General features: G+C 43.1%; 1 protein-coding gene across 1 annotated transcript in view; it reads right to left on the reverse strand.

Moving 5' to 3' along the window:
• The window catches only part of ANTXRL (ANTXR like), a 90460-nt gene extending 78839 nt beyond the window's left edge, over nucleotides 1-11621 (reverse strand). Inside the window, exon 1 of the mRNA XM_036736348.1 lies at nucleotides 11464-11621. Within this exon, the coding sequence (XP_036592243.1) occupies nucleotides 11464-11621 (158 nt within the window). The remainder of the gene's footprint in view (nucleotides 1-11463) is intronic.
• Between the last annotated feature and the right edge of the window lie 9411 nt (nucleotides 11622-21032).

The following is a 21032-nucleotide window of genomic DNA, read 5'->3' on the forward strand; positions in this document are numbered from 1 at the left end:
CTTTTAGCAGAATTCTCAAGGTTCACAGCAGGTATTCCCCTATACCCAGAGTGGCTGTCATCCTGGATGACATCACCTACATACCACATAACTTAGCCTGTATGTGGAATGACTTAAAGTCTAGTGTTCAAGGTGGGTGAATTCTTGCCCTGCAAAGGCAAGGACTTCCTGGTTACTGGACAGAATTTTCCACTCTTCTTTTTAATACTGTCTCTATTCCTCTCTTATAATAGGAGCAATTAGTTTCACCACAGATGCCAGGGAATCTTCTCCCCTTAATGAGGTAAGGCCACTTGTCTGCAGAACAGTCTCAAATTATTTTGCTACGGCATCATTTGGCACAAGGAAATAGCCCTGCATAAGAATACCAAAACTTTATGTCAAATTCCACATTGTTCTCCACTTAAGTGGTAAACAGAGAGGAAATAAATTAATTCTGGCTCTTTCTTTGGAGCAAATGCATTATTCCTTCCCCAAATTCCTGTTAGTGTCTTTAGGACACTATTTCCTAACCAGCGCTTAGAATGACTCTGGCGAGGTCTCCTGTGGGTTTCTTCACTACCCTTCACCATTTGTATATGAAGCCATTCATATACGGTGCCATGGATAGAGTATTGGGCTTGGGAACCAGGAAGATTGGGTTCGAATCTGACCTCTGACACTTCCAAGTTGTCTGGTAAGTTGACATTTGTCTGGTAAGTCTGATACTTCCAAGTTGTCTGGTCATGGGCAACTCTCAGAGACAATACATGAGCCAGTTTCTCTATCTACGGAATCACAAGTCCTGGATGTGTGTTTATGTGTTTGTCTAAGGGTGGAAGATGCATATGGACAGATGATTAAACAAACAAACAACCAGAAACCAAGGAAAACAATTATGAAAAACCAGCAGGTATGTGAGAGAATCTTGGGGTCTAGGGAGAAAAAGGAATAGGTTTTTGGTTGGGCAGAGATGGGGAATATGCTCCCTAACCTTCAGGGAAAGGGGGGCAAACAATCCCTACTGGAAGATCCCAACTATGTCACAAACAGAAAAAGGATGGGAAATACAACTAATGATTTCTCTGACACCAAAGGCAAAGGTTTTCAGCTAGTAGGGATCACAGCCTCCATCTTAAAAAAAGCATAACTGAGCAAACATCTCCAGTCCAACACACTCTACAAATGATCAAGCAGCTTGTTCTGAAGACCTTTACTGGGAGAGCAGGAGACCCCATTTTTTCTCAAGGCAACCCATTAAACTTCTGTTGTTGTTGTTCAGTCATGACCCTGTATGGGGTTCTCTAGAAAAAGATACCAGAGTGGTTTGCCATTTCCTTCTCCAGCTCATTTTACGGATGAGGAAACTGTGGCAAACAGGGTTGAGTGACTTGGCCAAGGTCACATAGCTAGTGAGTGTCTGAGGACAGATTTGAACTCAGGTATGCATGACTCCAGACCCAACACTGCTGAGCCATCTAGCTGCATCTCTTAAATAAGGTTAAAGGTCAGGCAATTTTTCTTGATGTCAAATCTCCATTTATTTCTCTGCAACATCTACTCACTGTTGCTATTTTTACCCTATCAGGCCAACTGGAATAAGCCTAATCCCTCTTCTGTTACATGATAGCTCTTCGTGGAGTTGAAGCAGCCATCATATTTCCCATATAAGGCTTCTCTTTCTCCAAGCTAAACATCCCCAGCTTCTTCAGCTGAACACTAAATGGCAAGATCCCCAGACCCTTCAGCATGCTGGTAGCCTTTCTTTAGACAGCTTCCAGCTGATCAGAATGTGGTACTCAGCGCTAAATACAGAAGTCCAGATGTGATCTAAGCTGGGCTACGTACAGGGGAGCCCTCATAACCCCAGAAATTAGATCAATATCCTTGTTCCCATTTAGAAAAGAAGAAAGAGAGATGTGGTGAGGCGCTCATCATGGGTCAGGGCCCTCCATTCTAAGAGCAATCCCGCAGAATTAACATACCAGTGGTTTGTGCTCATTCCTCCCTTCCCAAGCCTAAGGAGGGAGTAGGAGCAAAGCTTACTAGGGAAAAGGACAGGAGACCCATCTATCCTTCTTCATTATTTCTTTGTTCTGACTTTGGAGCCCAGACGAAGAATGTGGCAAAAGGGCATGACTTATAGAAATGAAAAAAAAAACACCAGGGAAGAAAAGACACAGGGAAATGACTTTCATCTTGTTTTTATAAGTTCAGAGGCTAAGTCAAGATCACAAGAAAAATTCCTGCAAAGAGGCAGTTTCATGCCATGAAAAATGCTGGCTTTGGAGCCAGAGGATGGGGTTCAAATCCCGGCTCTGCCACGTGCCACCACGATGATGTGGGTAAGTTTCCTTTTCTCAACCTCAATTTCTTCATCTGTAAAATGAGGGGCAGGGGGCTGGGGCAGTAGACTGGATGTCTTCATCTGTACTTTCCAGCTCGAAATCTTTGATCTTTATGAGCCTAGGGCTCGAGTCTATGAGGTATGCTGTTACCCAACTAGGCCATCCTTTACCACATTTTTCAATTTGAGACCTCAGATGCATCTTTATTATTGTTATTCAGGGATTAGTCAGTATATGGGCTTTTAAAACATTCTTGGGAAATGGACCATATTGAAGTAATAGGCAACTAAATTCAGAGCAGAGCTTACTCTGACAAAAGGATAACAGGAAGAGAGATGACAAACAGCTAAAGGATTTTAAACTGCATTTGCCATGTTATTAAACAAAAGGTCCCTTATTTAACTCTTTGGTTTTCTCTTCCAGAAAGAGAGGAGCTAATTCATTTACACAAGTTTGTTCTGAATCACTTGCCTTCAAAAAGATGTAAAATGGTCATTTAAAAAAATAAGCAATATAATGTCACCGCTATAGTGCTGTGAAAAGAGCACTGGATTCGGGGTAAAAGGATAGGAGTTCCAATTTTGGCTCTGTCACTCAAGACCCGGGTGACCTTATCTTTGGGCCTCAGTTTTCCTCATCTGCAAAATGAGTGAACTGGACCATTTACATTCTAGCTCAAAATCTATAATTCTAAGATCCTGTACTTCCAAAGACTTTATTTTCTGTATCCCCTTTAAATGGATAGGAAAAATGTGTCAAAGAGAGAGAGGGTGTATACAGGAAAGTCAGTGGAGAGCATGGTTATGTTTAGCCATTCATAAGACCAGTATGTCTCTGCCAAAGAGCATCCCAAGGGTCCCTCCTATTCATTTAACTTACTGTGTTCATACACTTATAGCTCAAATCTCTCTCTAAACATGGACCCTCCCATTGGTTCCCATGGTCATAATACATGTAGCATAATTAGGCCAACTGTTACTGTAGAAGAGAAATTGTAATAGGAGTTTTTTTTCCTATTACAGGCTCAATTTATGGAAGGACAAGCTATTTTAAGATTAGAAGTGTATCTAATCCTAAAGTTAGAGTTTTCAATTTTCTTCCCATCTTTACTGGTGAGCTTGGATGAGAATAGATATCTTAAAGCTTAAAATATGGAATTAAAAGTTGATAATACCTGGCAGCATAACGTAGTAGATGGAGTGCTAAAGTTGGATCCAGGAAGACTTCAGTTCAGATCTCACCTCTGATACTTCCTTCTTGTGTAATTCTGGATAATTTGGACAATTTGCTAGACCTCTCTGAAAATCACTTTCATCAAATGGAAAAGGAAGAGGTTGGCATAGATGACTTTTGAGTTCCTTTCTAGTTCTAAATCTATGATCTCATTTAGCATTTGAGGTTTGCAAAGCACTTTATGTACGTTATCTTAACTGAGCCTTATAAACACGCTATGAAGTATTATGAAAATTATTATGCCCATTTTACAGATGAATGAGCAGAGGTCCATAGAGGTTAAATATCTTGTTCATAGTCACATTGCTAGTATCAGATGTGAAGTGGGGTCTTCCTGACTCCAAGGTCAGCACTCCAACTACCAGACTAAGCTACCTCTTTATCACTATCTCTATTATCTTCTCTCTTTGATGAATGGGGGCAATGAGGAGATATGAAAATCTAGTGTTAATATTATTTGGGGGCTGATGCATGAAATACAACCCCCCAACTTCTAGAACAACTTTTACTAATTGACATTTTCTTGTTATAGCTTTGAAAGTTCTTCTTATGTTTTCTATTTGGTACAGTGGAAAGAGCCCTGATTTTGAATTCAGGGTGCTTGAGTTCAGATACTGCTGACCTATATGATCTTGGCTAAGTTGCTTAACTTTCCTGGCCTACAGCCTACTCATCTCTTAAAGGGATTTGATGGATTCTGAGGTCCCTTCCACTTTAGATCTATGATGCTGCAAACATTTTCTCCCTTTCCCATTACCTAGTGGGATTTAGGCAGTTGAACTATTTTTATCAGGAAAGGCAGCATTACTGCTTAGGGCCCTCACTGCTAGGGAGGTATTTTCTAGGGCTCTCACTGCACTTTCCTACAGGTGGCATCATTTTTAGATTAGGTTTCAGGTTCAAGGCACTCTTGGGGTCCTACATAGGCTTTAACCACCTCAAGAGGTCTTTCATTGGGTGGCCTCATTCTAAGAACCTCTTGTGTTTCTTTAACCTAGTAGACTTCAGTAGAGCAGGACTCTCCAGAGCTTCTGTAACTTATACAAAATAGAACCAAAATGGCACTCAGAAGGATACCCAAGATTGGGGCCCATCCATTGGACACATCTAGCTCTAGAGAAACCCTTCAAAGATGGCCCCAGGAGAACCATGAAATGGCCATGCTCTTACAGGTATGGCCCTGAAGAGCCTTAGGGCCAAGTAGGTATTGGTGACTTACAGGAATCCTTTGTCTTCTATTTCCTCCCTCTCACCAGAAGAAAAGACCCTATATTTATTTCATGCATACTTGCCATGAGTACACATCTCCCTGGGTAGAACGTAAGCTCTGTGAAGCTAGGGCCTGTTTTCTTTTTGTCTTTGTCTCTAGCACCTACCTGGAGTCTGGCACCTAACCTAGCAAGAGCTCAACACAGGCCTGTTGACTGACTAATGAAGAAGGCACTAGTCATGGGCGACACTTGGCCCCTCCCATCTGTGTGACCACGAGCAAGTATTGAACTTCCATAAAACAGACATACACCTGGAGGACATTCTTCCTAAGGTCATTGTGAGGATTATAGGATGTAGTGTGTATAAAGTCCTTTGTGAAACCTTCCAGAGCTGCACTAGGAATGTCAGCTCTTATTATTAATATCCAATAGCCTCCAGATTCTTTACCCTTGAGGCATTCCAAAAATATCTCCATGGCAACAAAGGTTTGCTTGTTTTCATGCCCGGGTCACTCCTGGCCCTTCCTTGCCCAAGTAGTCTTGCATTCCTCCAAAATGGCCTTGAGTCAGAGAGCCATCCATTAATAACAAGGTGCCCAAGGGAGGATCACTTCCTAATCACCTATTTTCCCTTAAAGTTGGATGGGTCAGCCTTTAGTAGCAGAGGGCTCATCGACCCCTAATTCCCTGCCTTTTAGCTGTCCCACCCCAGCCCGCCTTCTCCACCACCCCTGTTAAGTTTATTAGATTGTTGCCAGTCCTTCTGAAGTGCTGGGAAAGATGTTTCCTTTTGGATGTATTCCTTTCAGGTCTTTTACACCCACAAGTGTCGACTCAGCAGTAAAGGTAGCTGTGAAATTATAGCTCCTCAGTCATGTTATTTTCCTGGGGCAGTGGATTTTGATTTAGCTGTTGACAGGCCCATTCTTGCAGTCCTGAGCTGCAAGCCTCTGCCAGCTCCTCACTGAATGCCCGAGGAGGCAGAAAAATGGACAGGATCCTCCAAACATGGCCCTGCCATTGTTGACAGAATCTCTTTCATTGATGGCAGGTCACTGTCAAATGCAATTCCTTTGATACACTGTGTGTGTGTGTGTGTGTCTGTGTGTGTGTGTGTGTATGTGTTTTCTTGGTAATTTATCTGAATGTCAAATAAAGAGCAGAGACATAAAACCTTAGTTTTTCTTCCCATTGGAGGGTCTCTAGCTCAAGCTATGTGTCCAGATAGGAGACAAATCACACAATCACACAACTTCTGTAAAGAAGCCCCACTACATCATACCCAACAAGTGGTCAGCTGGACTTTGATTGAATACTTCTAACAAGAGGGAATGCAAGCTATTTCACCTTTGGTTAGCTCTAATTGTTAGGAAGTTTTCCCTTATAAGAAGTCTCTCTTTACTTCCCCTCAAGTATTCTCTCTTGTGTCTGGAATTGTCTAAACATCCCAGTGAACAGATTGGCCATAGCCCACTGGGAAAAGGCGTGGAAGCAGCCATGTGCCCTCAATGTCAAATATTCAACCAATGAACATGATGACCTCATGCACACCCTACAGGAAGTAGAGGTAGGAGCCAGAGGCTGCACCAGAGGATATGGCAGTGGCTTAATCTCTGACTCCATCTCCATATCTCCATCCGCATTTCCTTTTTGTGAATGGCTAAAAGAAGCAAAAGACACCAGAGGTTTCTTTTGTTGTTGTTCAGTTATGTCTGATACTTTGTGAGCCCGTTTGGGTGGTTTTTGGCAAAGATACTGGAGTGGTTTGCCACTTCCTTCTCCAGCTCATTTTGCAGATGAAGAAACTGAGGCAAACAGAGTTAACTGACATGCCCAGGGTCACACAACTAGTAAGTGTCTGAGGCCAGATTTGAACTCAGGAAGATGAGTCTTCCTGACTCCAGGCCTGGCACTCTATCCACTGGGCCACCTACATTTCTTGGCCTTACATAAATACCCATCTCCTTTTCTAACTTTAGTGTTACAAAACGACTTGAGGTTCTCCATCCCTCGACAGAGGTGGTTTGGAGATGAGTGGAGCAACAGCCGTAAATGATGCTGAACACTCCAGGAAAGATGCGTAGTACATTCAGAAGACTCTTCTCTCAAACCTACGTAGCTGGGTGGACTGAACATCTCAGGGCTCCAAGCTGCTGGCTCTGCTTTGCCATTGGCTTGTTACTGAGCAGATCCCTTCGGTGACAGCTTCCCCACAAATAATAAGCCAGAGTCAAAGGGCCTGAGTATCTAGAAAACGGCCACAAAGACGGCAAAAGGCCTCAAGTCCATATCATAGGAAGATCTGTTAGAAGAACTGAAGATGTTTAGCCTGGAGAATGGAATACTCAAGGGGACATGACAACTGTCCCCCAGAATTTGAGGGGCTACCATATGAAGGAGAGATTGGACTTGTTTTCTTTTAGCTCAGAAGGCAGAAGCCTTAAGTGGAAGTTGCAAAGAGACAAATTTAGGCTTAGCATCAGGAAAAACTTCCTGATAATTAAAGTAATCCCCAAGCTCATTCCTCTTTAGGCATGAGCCACCTCAAGAGGGGGTAGGTTCCCCTTCTTTGAAGGACCACCTGCTGGACATCTTATGGTGGGAGTTCCTTTGGAGTGTATGCTAGCCTGCATAGCCACTGAGGTCCTTCCAACTCCCACATCCTGTGATTCTGTGATACAGTCTCATCTAGTGCAAACAAAAAAATTGAGCTAGGCGTCGGAAGATTGAATTCCAGCCCTTGTAACTTTAAGTCATTGTAACTTTAATTACGTCATTGTTAGGTCATTGTAACCTCTTTAAACTTCTGTTTCCTCATCTGCAAAGTGGGAGTCATAACGTCTGCCCTGCCTACCACACAGGGTGAGGGTCTGGGGCTTAGCACAGTGCCTGGCCCATAGTATGTGCTTAATGAATTTGATTGATTCATGAAATGAGATGATATATATGAAAGTATTCTCAAAATTGTAAAGAATTAGACAAATGTAAAGTACTATAGATGTCATTAGCATGAAATTAGCAGTAATTAATCATTAATAATGGTCATCAGAGACATTTTCCCAATTTTACAGAGAACATGTGGTAGCTAGGCTACCACTCTATTGAGCCATTGAAAAGACTTTTTCCTTTACTCTTCAGCACCAGAATAGGGGAGTACATCTGGAGTGTACTCCCCTGTTCTGGGAAGCTTTATTCTTCCATTCCAGATGTACTCCCCTCTTACACTGTGCTCTCTGGAGTTCCTGTTCCATAATTAACAAATCTGATTTGATCTTAAACCTTTCTCCTTTCTTACTCCTATCTACTGGCTTTCTCTGAGAAAGAGAAGACAGAGTCTAATGATGAAGTCTTCAGGGGTTTCCCTCCTGATGACCCAGTATCTCTGACCACCCTTTATAGTACAGGTGGAGTTAAGACAAAGTTGGAATACTCTTAGTTCCCATTACCACATCTAGACTCTCCTTTTATCACCATCAATCAGCAACCTCTCCTGCTTTATGGTTCAAAGGATTCAAATTTATCTTCCAATATAGATCCTGACCATTACTCATCAATCCCGAGGGCATTCTCCTTTCCTCAATGAGGTCAGTGCCTGGTTCCCATTGCTCTTTGAGCTTCCTATGGTACCCCTTCCCCAACCCTCTCAGCTGAAGACCTTGCTTCATACTTCAACAAAGTAGTTGAACTAATTATCTTCCTCTTTCAAACCCAGACCTATTCCCAACATTTCCTATTATATTTGAGGGTACCACCATCCTCCCAGGTAGGCTCCCAATCTCAGCATCATCCTTGGATTCCCCCCACTATTCAATCTGTTGCAATTCTTGTCATGTCTGCCTTCGGGACACCTCCTGTATCCATCCCCTTCTCCCCACTCACTCATACAGCTGCCACGCAGTGCAGGCCTTCATCACCTGACACCTGGATAATAGCATTCTAATAGGTCTCCCTGAATCCAGTCTTTTCTAATCCGTTCCCTACCCAGCTGCCAAAATGCTCTTCCCAAAATGCAGGTCTGACCACATTAACCCCTTCTCTCCACCTCAATAAACTCTAGTGCCTCCTATTGCCAGCAGGAAAAAAATAGAAAGTCTTTTGTTTGGAATTTGACACTCTTCACAAATTCAACCCTTCCTACCTTTCCAGCTTTCTTACACTTTCCACCCCTCCACAAACTACAATCCAATGTCACTGGCCTACTTGCAGACCTACTTGTAGTTCTTCATATATAGCACTCTGTCTTGCTACTCCATTGCCCTTTCCACTGGCTATCTCCCATGCCTGGAATGCTGTCTTCTGACTTCCTTCAATACTTGAATCAAATCTCGTTTTTTGCAAAGGGCCAACTGTGTTTTCCCTTTCTTTGCATGCCTGAGTACTTGGCACAGTGCCTGGCACAAATCAAATACTTAATAAATGTTTGCTGATTGACTAACTGAAGACAGAGTCTAATGAAGAGGTCTTCAAGGGTATACCTTACACAATTAATGTTTTCCTATATCTGCATCTCGACGACCTAGATAATTTTTGCAAAGCACATCAGAAAGTGAAATATGGCCTTAGGAGTTAAAAGAAATATCTCAAGCCACTATTTTTTTTTTCAGAGTACTGAAAACAGCAGAGTGCAGTGAATAGAGTACTGGTCTTGCAGGCAGGAAGGCCTGGGTTCAGATTTTCTCTCTGACACATAAAAGCTGTGTGACCATGGACAAATCACTTGATTTCTCTGTGCCCTGAGGCTGTACTCTAAGACTATGTTACAGAAAAGCTGCTAATCTTCATCTGTATCAGGAATTCCCTACACAGATGAAATCACAGGTCTGGACAAAGTAATGATAATATTAATAATACCAGTTATTATTGTTGTAATAAACAAGATTGAAATACCTAAAAGGAAATTCAGCTATGGTATTTTTTTAAGTCATGTAAATTTCAACACACACACACAAACACAAAGTAAAAGTTCAAGAGCTTATGGAGACAGCAAGACAAGTTCCAAGGATCTAACATGTAAATTCTTTTTATGAGGTAATACAGGGTATGGATATAGCAGTGCCAGGTTGATAGAAAGGAGTAAAACAATTTGTGCACCCTAGGCAAGATTAAAAAACTGTGTCTCCTTTCTCATGATTCATTCCATTGGTTATAAGTGTTCTTTACAACTGGACTATTATGTAGTAAATAAGTCCAATGTGAAGGTATATGTAGAACCTACATTAGATTACATGTCGCCTTGGGGAAGCGAGGAGAGGGATGGAGAGAAAATTTGGAACCTGAGAACTTGTGGAACTGAGCATTGTAAACTAAAAATAAAAAAAAATAAGTTTATTAATTTTTTTTTTAAATTGTACCTCCAGCATTCTGAAAATTTTAGGGAGGTGGGAGGAAGGGAACCTAGGTTACCAGACACTGGAGAATCTAAACCTTTAGTAAAACACATAAAAGTTGGTTTTACCCTACACACATACAAAGTATAATTTTCTGGCATTAAAACTATTTGCATTTTTTAAATGGAATCGATATTTTTAAAAGGTCCTGTGAGTCATCCTACCCTCTGTATAACTGTGCCCTGGGGAGTGGTCCACCTTGCCCACCCTTAGTCCCAGCACTGGTAAAAGGCATAAAGAAAACTTCACTGTGCTGTATTTTTTCTTTTTTCTAAAAATTAAGAATAAAAGAGTTATTGCGATCATAGGGTTTAAAGCTGGAAGGGACAAGCTAACAGAGGACTTAAGGGTTCTTTCTGCCTTCTGCAGACAAAGAAGTTTCAGTAGCTGAATCTCTTGTTGCCTGTTTGGATTAATGGTACCAGTTTTTCTTCTGGAAGCCTTTGTAACTAGTGGCCTTTTTTTGGCCAGGCATCTGGTATAGCCCCACCCCCTGTAGGCAGCCTTTCACCCCATCTACCCCTCAGCAGAGCAGCTCAAAGCAGTTGCTGAGGGCCAAAGATGTGGGACAAGCTCTGCTCCGGGTGTGCGCGGCTCTGGCTGACAAACACCCTACACAGAAAAAAGTTAGGTGCGCATGGAAGATCCTTATGGTCCTTGCTCCTAAGGAGAAGGCGCCCCCCCCCCCCCCCATCTCTAGGACTTGGGAGACTCTGGGCCTCAATTCCAATAGTTTCTACTTTCCAACTTAGCAGCATGTCTCCCACCCCGGAGCTTTAGACCTCGCTGGCCTTTAAGGCCTGGGTTAGTCTTTGAAATAACTCAGTGGTCCCGTCAGGTCACACCAGAGACAGCCAAACTAATTTTGCTTTTCCTGACCCCATGCGCTTGGGTGTCAATGAGTTTGTGTACGTGTATCTGGGCCTGCAGGCATCTGTCTGTGTCTGTGTGTGTGTGTGTGTGTGTGTGTGTGTGTGTGTGCGCGCGTGTGTGCGTGCACCCGCGTCCTCATTTGCGTGGGTGTGTCCGTCCTTCAGCCTAGGCGCCCCGGTGTACGGGGGTGGGTGGTCAGGCTACCTTCCTTGCCCTGTGTTGGGGGCTATACAGGACCCGGCGAAATTGCCCTCCAAAGAAATGCATGCCTGGCTTATTCTTCACCTTTCACAGGGCTCTTTGTGTCTACCTGGAGCTCAGGAGCGGGGCTGCCCTGGAAATCAGCCCGGGGAGTTACACTAAGCAGCAACCCTGCCTCACCCTGTGAAAGTCCAGCCGCGAGCCGAGCCGGGAACTGGGACTGCCACTTACTTGTCCAAGATGAAATAGAGATCGAAGGCGCCGTGGCAGGAGCGCTGTTCCTCCTTCTCCTCCTCGGCTTGGGCGCAGCCACAACTCCAAGCGACGAACAGCAGTATCAAGAAGAAGAAGGGAGCTGAGCCCGGCACTTTAGCCCCGCGACTCGCCATTTTCTTTGCCTTTCCTCCCCCCACCCCCAAACCCCCGCCCACCCCCTTCCAGTAACTTTGAGGAGGTAGGCTGGAGCTTGGCTCCGGCAGAGAGACCGCTTGGAGAAACAAAGTTGAGACGATCCTGCAGGAAAGTCTCGACTGCGAGCGCGGAGCCAGTCCACGCTGTTGCGGTGCTTAGGCTTTCCTCTGAGCCGCTGCGGGGATGTGCGACTTTGGCGGCTTCACCTCAACCCGCCCTCACCCCCTCACCCCCTCCCATCTCCTCCTCCCCTCCTCCATCCCTGCCTCTCCAGAGGAGGCTGGCTTTGGTGATAGGAGCCCAGCCCCGGCTGGCTTCCTCCTCCCTCCCGTCCAATGCGCGCGGGGATGGATGGCTCCGAAGAGGGGGGATCCGGGGCTCCGCTTTTCCTGTTCCGGGAGGAGCACAAGGGGCTCAGAAGACTCGGGGAAAGCGGCGATCACCGCAAGCTGAGCGCCCCCAACTTCTAGACCAATGCCAGCTTGCCCTCCCGCTCTCCTTCATGGAGACAGTCTGAGAGATGCTGTATGTGCTGGAAGGGAAAAGTTTGGGAATTAAACAGGGCTCGCTTGGAGGGCAGGGAAAGTTCTCCCTGACTGCGCCTTTGCAAAACATTGGCCTCCTCTGTGTACTTGAGTCGGGGGGGCGGCGGGTTTGTGGATCGCTGGGCTCCACGAAATCGCCTGCCAGAACAGCATCTGCTGGCCAAATGAATTTCCCGACCTCTCTCGTTCTACACTTTCCTCCTTGTGTCTGTTCATTCTGTTTGTGTCGAAGTAATAAAGGAAACAGTCGTTGTCTATGAGTCTAAGTTTCTGCAGGCCAGTGAGGCTCAAAGCCTGCAGAAACCAGAGGGAGTTTGGGTGTAGAGCCCCGACTGTCCAAGAGCTCTTCTCACTAGTCTGGGAGGAGACTCCGAGGATCACCAGCTGTTTGACTTCCTCTGAGCATTTCCCCAAGCCTGCTGCAGAGCTAATGCCTGCCTCGTGTGCATTCCGTGTCAGATATGATACTTGGCTTGTAAAGACCCAGTAATGACTGGATAATGATGATGATAATGGCAGAGGTGATGGTGATACAAAGAGCCCTGAATTTGGAGATTGAGCACCCGGATTCCAATCTCAGCTCTGCCTCTTGTCATTTGCTACCTATGTGTGGCCTTGAGCAAGTCACCCCCCCCCCCCCTTTAAGCGTTAATTTCCTCATCTGTAAAATGAGTTGATTGGACTGAGTCATCTTTAGAGTTCCTGCCAGCTCTGAACCCTATGGTTCAATAATGATGGAAGAAAAGAACTATGTCTAATTTGGATTGTAGGGTAGAGGGGCAGAGGAATGATCTTTCTTTGTGTGTAAATGCTCGCTAATATAACCACACATTTCCTAGGACAATGATATCCTGGAAGTGATATTCTGGAAGATAAATTAATAATACAACAGCCAAATTATTGCTTCCTACCCTCCCTGGCACCCCCTTGGAAAGACTGGAGAGGCAGCTTCATGAATTTCCACACTTGGGCTTTGTATAGATTCCTGCCTGAGGAGGAGGAAGATGAGCAAGAAAAGAGTTCCTTTTAATAAACAGACAAATAGCAACATTTGTCTAAGTATGGAAACCATTCATAAGCATAACAAAACAAAACAAACTCTGTCCCATGATCCCAATCATGATTCACAACAGCAGCAACAGCAGCTAATGCTTAGTGAGGGCCAGATGAATGTGGTGCTGTTTGTACACGGAATGGAACCACTGAGTCTATCACAGGATACTAGAGAGAGATCAAGGCACTGAGGTCACCAACCTCTCTAGACATATGAGGAATCTGACACTAGAAATTAACTTGAGGTAGTAGATAGAGGACTGGACTGGGTGTCTCTGGACCTTGAGTCTGAGCCAGTGACCCTGGGCAAGTCATTTAATTAACTTCTACTGGCTTTTTTTTTTTTTGTTAAGTGAGAAGGGTCAACTACATGACCTCTAAATTTTAGATTTTTTTGTTAAATGAGGAGGGTCAGCTATGTGACCTCTAAATTTTAGATTTTTCAGTTTCATTATCAACATCATCTTCTCCTCCATTTCCTCTTTGTCTTTGTCCTCCTTTTGCTATTGCTAATCATGACCACTACCATGTGGACATAGTTTTTCTTTTCTTTGACTTGTAAGTTGTTTCTATTTTTAGACAGATGTCTTTACCATGTGAACTCTCTCCTTCCTCCTCCTTCCTCTTTTCTCAGGCTCAAGTCTATTTCACTTTCCTAGGGCCATTAATACAGAAAGCCAATGAGCACAGAGCTAAAGTTATGCCTATGCTTTATTGGAAGCACCTATGAATCTGGATTTCATTTGAGTGACCTTGAATCCAATGATTAGACCAAATAGTTCGCCTCTCAGAGGCATTTGGGGGCAAAGCAGTAAGAATCAGGAAGACCTGGGTTCAAATCCCTCGTCTGACATTTACTAACTGTATTATCCTGAGTAAGTCATGTAACCTCTGGCTGCTTCAGTTTCCTCATCATAAAATGGGAATGATCATAGCACTTACTTCCCAGAGTGGTTGTGAATATCAAATGAAATAATATCTGTTAAGGACTTTACAAACCTTAAAAATTGCAATGTAAGTGCTAGCTATTATTGCTGTCAGGGGAACTCCTCATTACTTCTCTAACTGTGCTGCGAGTTCTGCGTACTACTTTATAGAAAGGAATCTATTGCTGAGAAGAGCTCTTCTTGAATGGAAGGAACAGAGATTTTATTTCCTAGAGATGTGTCCGTCCCTCTGAGTATATACCATACATAAGCACATGAATGAAAAAAAACACTCATCAATAGCTTACTATGTGCAAAGTGCTAGAGATACAAATAGAAAAGCAAGTCATTTCCTGCTTCCCAGGAGTTCCCGTCCTAATGAGATTTCAGCTACAAGTGAGACGGAAAGGTCTTGCAGTGTAGTGGCTAGGTAGTTGGTAATTCCTCTTCAATGTCATATCCACTGACAAAACCATGTTTCTGGTGGTGACATTCAGTGATGCCAAGGACTTTGGTGGCAAGAGCATTCCTTTCTGAGTCTTTAGTAGCTGTGATAAGTGAGGAGGCAGAGGCTGCAGCACCTCTGAGACAGTTGCCAAGTGGCAACAAGAATTGCTTCTCTGGCTGATAGCTGTGAGATCCAGGCTAGAAGCAGCACTGGTGGGGGGAAGTAGGGGGTGAAGGACATGAAAGGGGCTTCTCTCTTAACTATATGTGCTCTGGATGATCTAAAAGGAAGATGTACATAGGTCTATTGATATGACTTTCCCTGGGCTCCCACGAGGTGCTGAATAAATATCAGCTGCCCTTAACTATTCAATGGTATGAGGTATACAAAGGGAGGAGAATGTGAATTGCAGAAATCATAGTAAATTACTAATGCATTAGATTTTCTCTTGTTTCAGCTTGCTTTAAGGAGATGCCTTAAGAACAGCTGCAGTTTGGTTTGGTTTTTCAATGAGAGAGGGAGAGGAGGAGTGAAAACTCATGTAGAATAATTTTGAAAGAAGATTTATTTCCTGGATGGAAGAGAGATGTGCTGTAACATGCAGAGTAGCCTTTCCTGCCTCTTACTTTTCTTGCAAGAGCCTGGGGACTGGAGTATAGTCACAGAAAATCAGGTAGGGGAAATTTCCTGAAGTATTGGTCTCAAAAGAACAGCTGCCCCTGAGGCCAAACTTTGATTTCATCTAGTGAGGGACCAGGGCCGAGTTTTAGATACCAATGTGTTTGTGTATGGCACTTTTCCTTCCATCCAGTGCAATAGACACCACAATGTGCCTTCTGGTGGGCTGTTTCTGATAGTTCTGACATTAATAGAGACATTATAGTGCAAGAGTGATCCTGATGATTTCCCCTCCTTTTTTCCTCAGCTTCCCTCTTCTGCCTTGCTATACAATTCTTCTCTCCCTTCTGCTTTGTCTACCCTTTTTCTCTTCTGCTTCCATGATATCCTGTTCTTTTCTCCTTCCCCTTTTCTCTCCTCCCTCCTCTGGTCTCAGTTGTTTTCTCCTCCATCACCTCCTCTTCTTTCCCTCTTCCTTTACTTTCCTCCCTCCCAAATGTCCTCTCCCTTCTTCTTCTTCTGTTCCCTTCCTGTCTCCATTTCTTGCTCTATCCTGCTCCTTCTCTTTTTCCCATTTTACTATCCTCTTCTCCCTTCCTTCCTCTCAGTCTTTCTCTTCTTTTCTCTCCTCTTCTTCTTCTTTCACCTTTCCTTCCATCTCTTCCATAATGCCCTCCTCCCTCTCTTTTTCTCCTGCTCCCTTCTCCTCTTCTCCTGCTGTCCTCTGCCTCTTTCTCCTTTCTTTATTAACCCCTTTCTTCTCCTAGGTTCTCTTTAGTGTTAGTCTCTCTTCTCCCCCTGTTCTCCCTTCTTTCCCCTTTTTCCATTATCTTCTCCTCCCCTGTCCCCTCTCCTCTTCCAATGACCTCTCCTCACTACTATCTCCTCCCTTCTTCTGTTTCTTTCTTTTCACTCCCTGTCAAGCTTCCAGGGACTAATCGCATAGCCTCTTGGGAGATGTAGTTCCCAAGGCGAGGGGGTGGTAGTGGTAATGCTAACACTAGCCTCACCCCTAGCCTCCTCTCCCCTCCCGGCCTCCAGTTGCCTGGAGATTTGAGGTTGAAAGTTAAGGCAGCAGCACTTTCCTCGTCTGCCAGAGACTAGTCTTCGATCTAGATCCAGGGTGACCTCACCCAGCGAAAGGCTATAAACGGAACGAGACCTCCTCTAGCTGGAGCTAGTGGTTTGTCTGGAGCTAAAGAGTGGGAAAAACCGAATTCCTGAGCTTTGGGACGGAGCGAGGAAAATGAGTCTGGGCAGTGATCATCTGCAGAGGATCACAGCCCTGAATGCTTCGTTGCCAAGCTCTCCAGCTCCTCTTAAAATGTTACCTCTCCTCAGTCCCAATTTCCATCCCTGCCAGCCCTCTATCAACTCCTTTGAGCTGAGACCTCAGGGATTTCTCTAAACCTCTGGTCAGATCACGCGGAAGGGGAATACTGAGAACTCTGTGAGAACGTGGGCTTATTTGTTCTAGGCTCACCATCCCAGCAGCCCCCAAAGAGCATTACTTCCCTGGCCAGGGCGGTCCATTCTCCTTTCCGCTTTGTCTGGCGCCTCTCTCTTCCCAGCCCCGCCCCCTCCCTGCTGGAACATCTGGAGACAGGACTGGTCCTAAGAGAGAACCAGGCTCCGCTGCCAAAGTGAGAGCCTGAGAAGGGCAGGGACTCAGTCTAGGCAGCCTGGAAGAGAGCGCAGGGGATGGGGCAAAGAGGGCGGAGGCGTTGAGGGAAGAAGAGAAGGAGAAACCTCAGGAATTCATCTGGGCAATGGTTCTTCACTTCTCCCTTGTCGGTTAAGAAAAATAGTCGAGAAATAGGCTCTGTTAAAACTTTTTCCTACTCTGGTCAGCCCTAAGAGTTCTCCATTGTGGATGCAATTGTAGACCGTCTACACGGGCCAACTTGAAGTAGAGGCAATTATCTGCACTTTTTTTTAAGCCCACAAAATAAATCCATTTATTTCGATTTGGAAGTGAATTTATCAGGAGAGGTAGCGTGGTGTTGGATTTGTGAACCAAAGGCCTGAATTCCTTCATTTGGCTCCTAGATCTGCTATATACTATCGGCCTGCCTTGGGCAAGTTACAGAATTTCGACCTAGAAGGGCCTTTAGAAATGATCCAGACGTAGTGGGTAGTAGATGGTGCCTGACTTGGAGTCAGAAAAATAAAAGCAAAGGTTCAACGTCTGCCTCTGGGCCACTAACTGCGTGACCAGGGACCATTTAACCTGAGTTCTGTTTTACTCGTTTGTATAATGGGGATAATGATACCTCTAGGATGAGAGGTGGAGAGCAGAGACTGTGATTTTGCCTTTCTTCACATCTCCAGGCTTACCACAGTTCCTGGCACATAAGTACTTTAAAAATGCTTGTCGATTGACTGCAGAAGCCACCTCCTATGGCTGTTGTAAGCTTCAAATGAGACAATATACGCTGTGCTTCAACTTGTCACTCTAAGGTTTGTAGACGTTTTGCTGTGTTTCTAATTTACCTAAACAATTGATTTAAACTACAACAGTATCATTAAATTTCACTCACTTTCAGTTGCTTCCTCATTTCCAAACAAGGCTTTAGCCCTTTGGGATTCACCTTTGATCTGGGAGCCTTAATCAGCGCTCACTTGGTGCCTTCAGGTTGGTTGTTTAACAGCAGTAAACTATAGAAAGGCAAATATATTCTAACTCTACTTACTTTTATTCTTTTGGAATCTGAAAACAGCCTAGTACTTGCCTGTTCTGCCTTCTAATAATAAAAATTTACACTTCCTTTGAAATAAATTTGTCTCAACTTCAAATATGGTTTTAAGTGTACCTTTAATCAACACTAAAGTTAAAGCCAATTTCACAAAGTGATACCCCAGAACTTCAGACTCAGAGATTGCTAACTGAATTTAGGGCTTAGCTAATGTGTTTTTTTTTTTAAATTCTGAGTTGTGGAATCATTTAAACTCAGGAGTTTTATTCTAATTTGTCCTGTACTGTTTCCTAAGTTTTTCTTATTTTAACACTTCTCTGAATTTTACTGAATCTCCATTTCACTGAATCTCTCCTGAACAGATTCTAGGATTAATAAAACAGTTCTTAAAATTCAAATTGTGGCTTTAAAATCAATCTCTAGTCACATTAAAGTTACTTTTATGGAATAACTGATCTGTCAGGTTTTTGTTCTCATTAAACTTTACAAAGTTTATCAGTAATTTAAAAGCTTATCAAAATACAAAAATTTTCAAATTATAATTTTAGAATTTTCCAGTAGAAAATTACAAAATTAGTCTCTAATTGTTTATTATTATTATTATTTTATCTGTCTATCATCCCTGCAACCTTCAGTGTGGCCAGTATTAGAAATAGAGAGAGAAAAGAGAGACTTGTCTTTTTTGAAGACTTTTTAAAAAAGTTTTACTTTTTATATTCTTTACCCCCTGGTTTATTAGTCCACAGGAGAAAAGCATAGAACAAAACAAATGCTTAGAAGCACCTGCCACCATGGATTATTAGCACAAAGCACAGATAAGACAGCACAGATTTCCCATTCTCTTAAAGATTTTTTCCAATTGTATAAGGTCCTTTTCTATCTGAGAGAAGGAACCTACTTATTTCTAAACTTAGTTCTGTCATTCACAAAATGGACACACAGAGAACATAAATCAAGACTTGACACAACATCATTAAATCAGGCCTGATTTCTGCAGAGTAAAAAAAAAAAAAAGGTGGTTTTGTTGCTTTCCTCCTCAAAGTAGAGGCTTACCTTAACTTGGAAGAATTTAGGTTCTGGATTGAGGAGAGTCAAGGCCTCCAAAGCAATGCTCTGAGAAGAAATCCTTTGGTGACCATGGAGCTCTCAGGGAAATTCCTTGGAGGAGACAACTTATGGAAGTCTGGAGTCAATCCGCAGGTCCCATCTGGGTGCCAACTGTTAAAACTGATTATCTGAAATAAAAGGAAACTGAGGACAAAGTTATCTATGATTTGATTTGCAAAGCTATCATTTGCATATCAAATCAGGTCACCTGATTAGTCAGATGTCAGAGACAAGGAGTTATTTACAGAGTTGATTTTTATAAGAGAAAAGGGAAATAAAAAAATTACAGAAACTTGTTTTGAACATAACTCAATTGGACAGCGCAGGTTACCTGACTAGTTAGCTTCTCCTAAGCTTTCTTAATCCTACCCCAGAAGTCCAGGTGGTGCCTTTTATAACTAGGAAGCATACTGGGAAAGAGGAACTTAACCTTGGTCTAACCCTTCTCCAGCTTACCCTCCTTTGTGCTAGAAAGGGAAAAAGCCTTTTTTTTTTTTAAAAAAAAACAACCTTATAATCTTATGATTATTTTTATTCTTCTAAATTATCTGCTGCTAAATGACAATGTCTCATCAATCTATCTATTCACTAAATTTATAGGTGACCCAGATTTGAGACTGTGTGTGTTAGTCTGGCTTAGCTGTTAGGGATAGCCTTTCCTAAAGAAAGGAGTTTAATCCTATAATCAAACTAAAAATCAGTCAAAGTAATCAACACTATCTGATTTCCATTCCACCTGCAAAGAAATAACAATTTTCTTCATCATTTCAAGACGATGCCCCCAGCATCTGTATAACATTACATTATGACAGTGTATAGATGTGCCCTGTTTAGACTTCAGCAACATTAAAAGTTGGGAAAAGAACACACATGGTGAACTCTAAAGAGGAAGGGTTTTTGGATATGAAATAAATGTTTTATATCTTTGAAAATGCCTTAGCCTTGAATATCTCAATTGCTATGAAGAGACCAGTGAACCTGTCCCAGGACATAGACTGCTTTAGTACCTTTGTCCCCTATTACTCATCTGCATAAAACCCAATAGGAATCTGGGAACTATAACAGAGCAAATCACCATAAATAAAGATGAAGTTCCTCATTGAGGGAAGTCCTTTCTGAACTAGAAGAGATTGTGTAACAGGGGAATCTAGACCTTTCCTACCTCCTGACAGGAGATGAAAAAGACTTCATAGCCATCTAATTGGTCCAGTTTGAATAGCTGTCCAGTCACCAAGTGTTTGGCCAATTCTAGCAGCAGTTGGGCCTATTGAGGAACTGGCTTTGTAGTTGAGTGACCTGCTTGATTTAATGGAAACTTAACTTAATAGAAATTGGCCTATACTGCCGAAATACTGTACTTCACAAAAAACCATCCCAGGTAAGTAGCAGAATGATTCATTTATCATGATACCTTATCCTTCAGTGAACTTTATGAGCACGTTCCAGAAAAAAAAGGAACATTAAGGCCCTGGAATTATAAGTTGTTTTGGCCACTGTTTTACTCAAATATGTGCCTCACTTCCACTCTATGGTAAGTTAATGTCACTTCACTCTATCTTCACCATATATATTTATGGGATATTGTGGCACAGTGTTTCTTCTTTGGAAAGGCATGCCTTCCTTTCCCCAGAAATGAATACTTTGCCAGTATTGTTCTTGCTTTGCCCTTTGAGTAAATGTCTTTGCTAAGAACTAAATGAGTCTCTTGACAGATTTTTAAGGGGAAGCCACTGGTGGGGGCTCATGCTCTGTTTTCTGAGTGTCATAGTTATCCACAGGGTTACTCTTAGAAGCTTGAGAGTTGCAGCTACCTGGAGACTCAACCTACCAGAGTCAGCATGTGTTGGAGAATAAACAAAGATGAGGTGATGCATTGTGGTGCTCATCCAAGAAATATTTGGTTGCCTTTAGCATTTAATGTGGCTTACTAGCAAAATTTTCTACGCGTGACTCCTTATTGGAAGCTCTAGTTTGAAAGACTCCACTAGAGAAAAAT

Source organism: Trichosurus vulpecula, chromosome 8, assembly GCF_011100635.1.
Source record: "Trichosurus vulpecula isolate mTriVul1 chromosome 8, mTriVul1.pri, whole genome shotgun sequence".
Taxonomy (NCBI): domain Eukaryota; kingdom Metazoa; phylum Chordata; class Mammalia; order Diprotodontia; family Phalangeridae; genus Trichosurus; species Trichosurus vulpecula.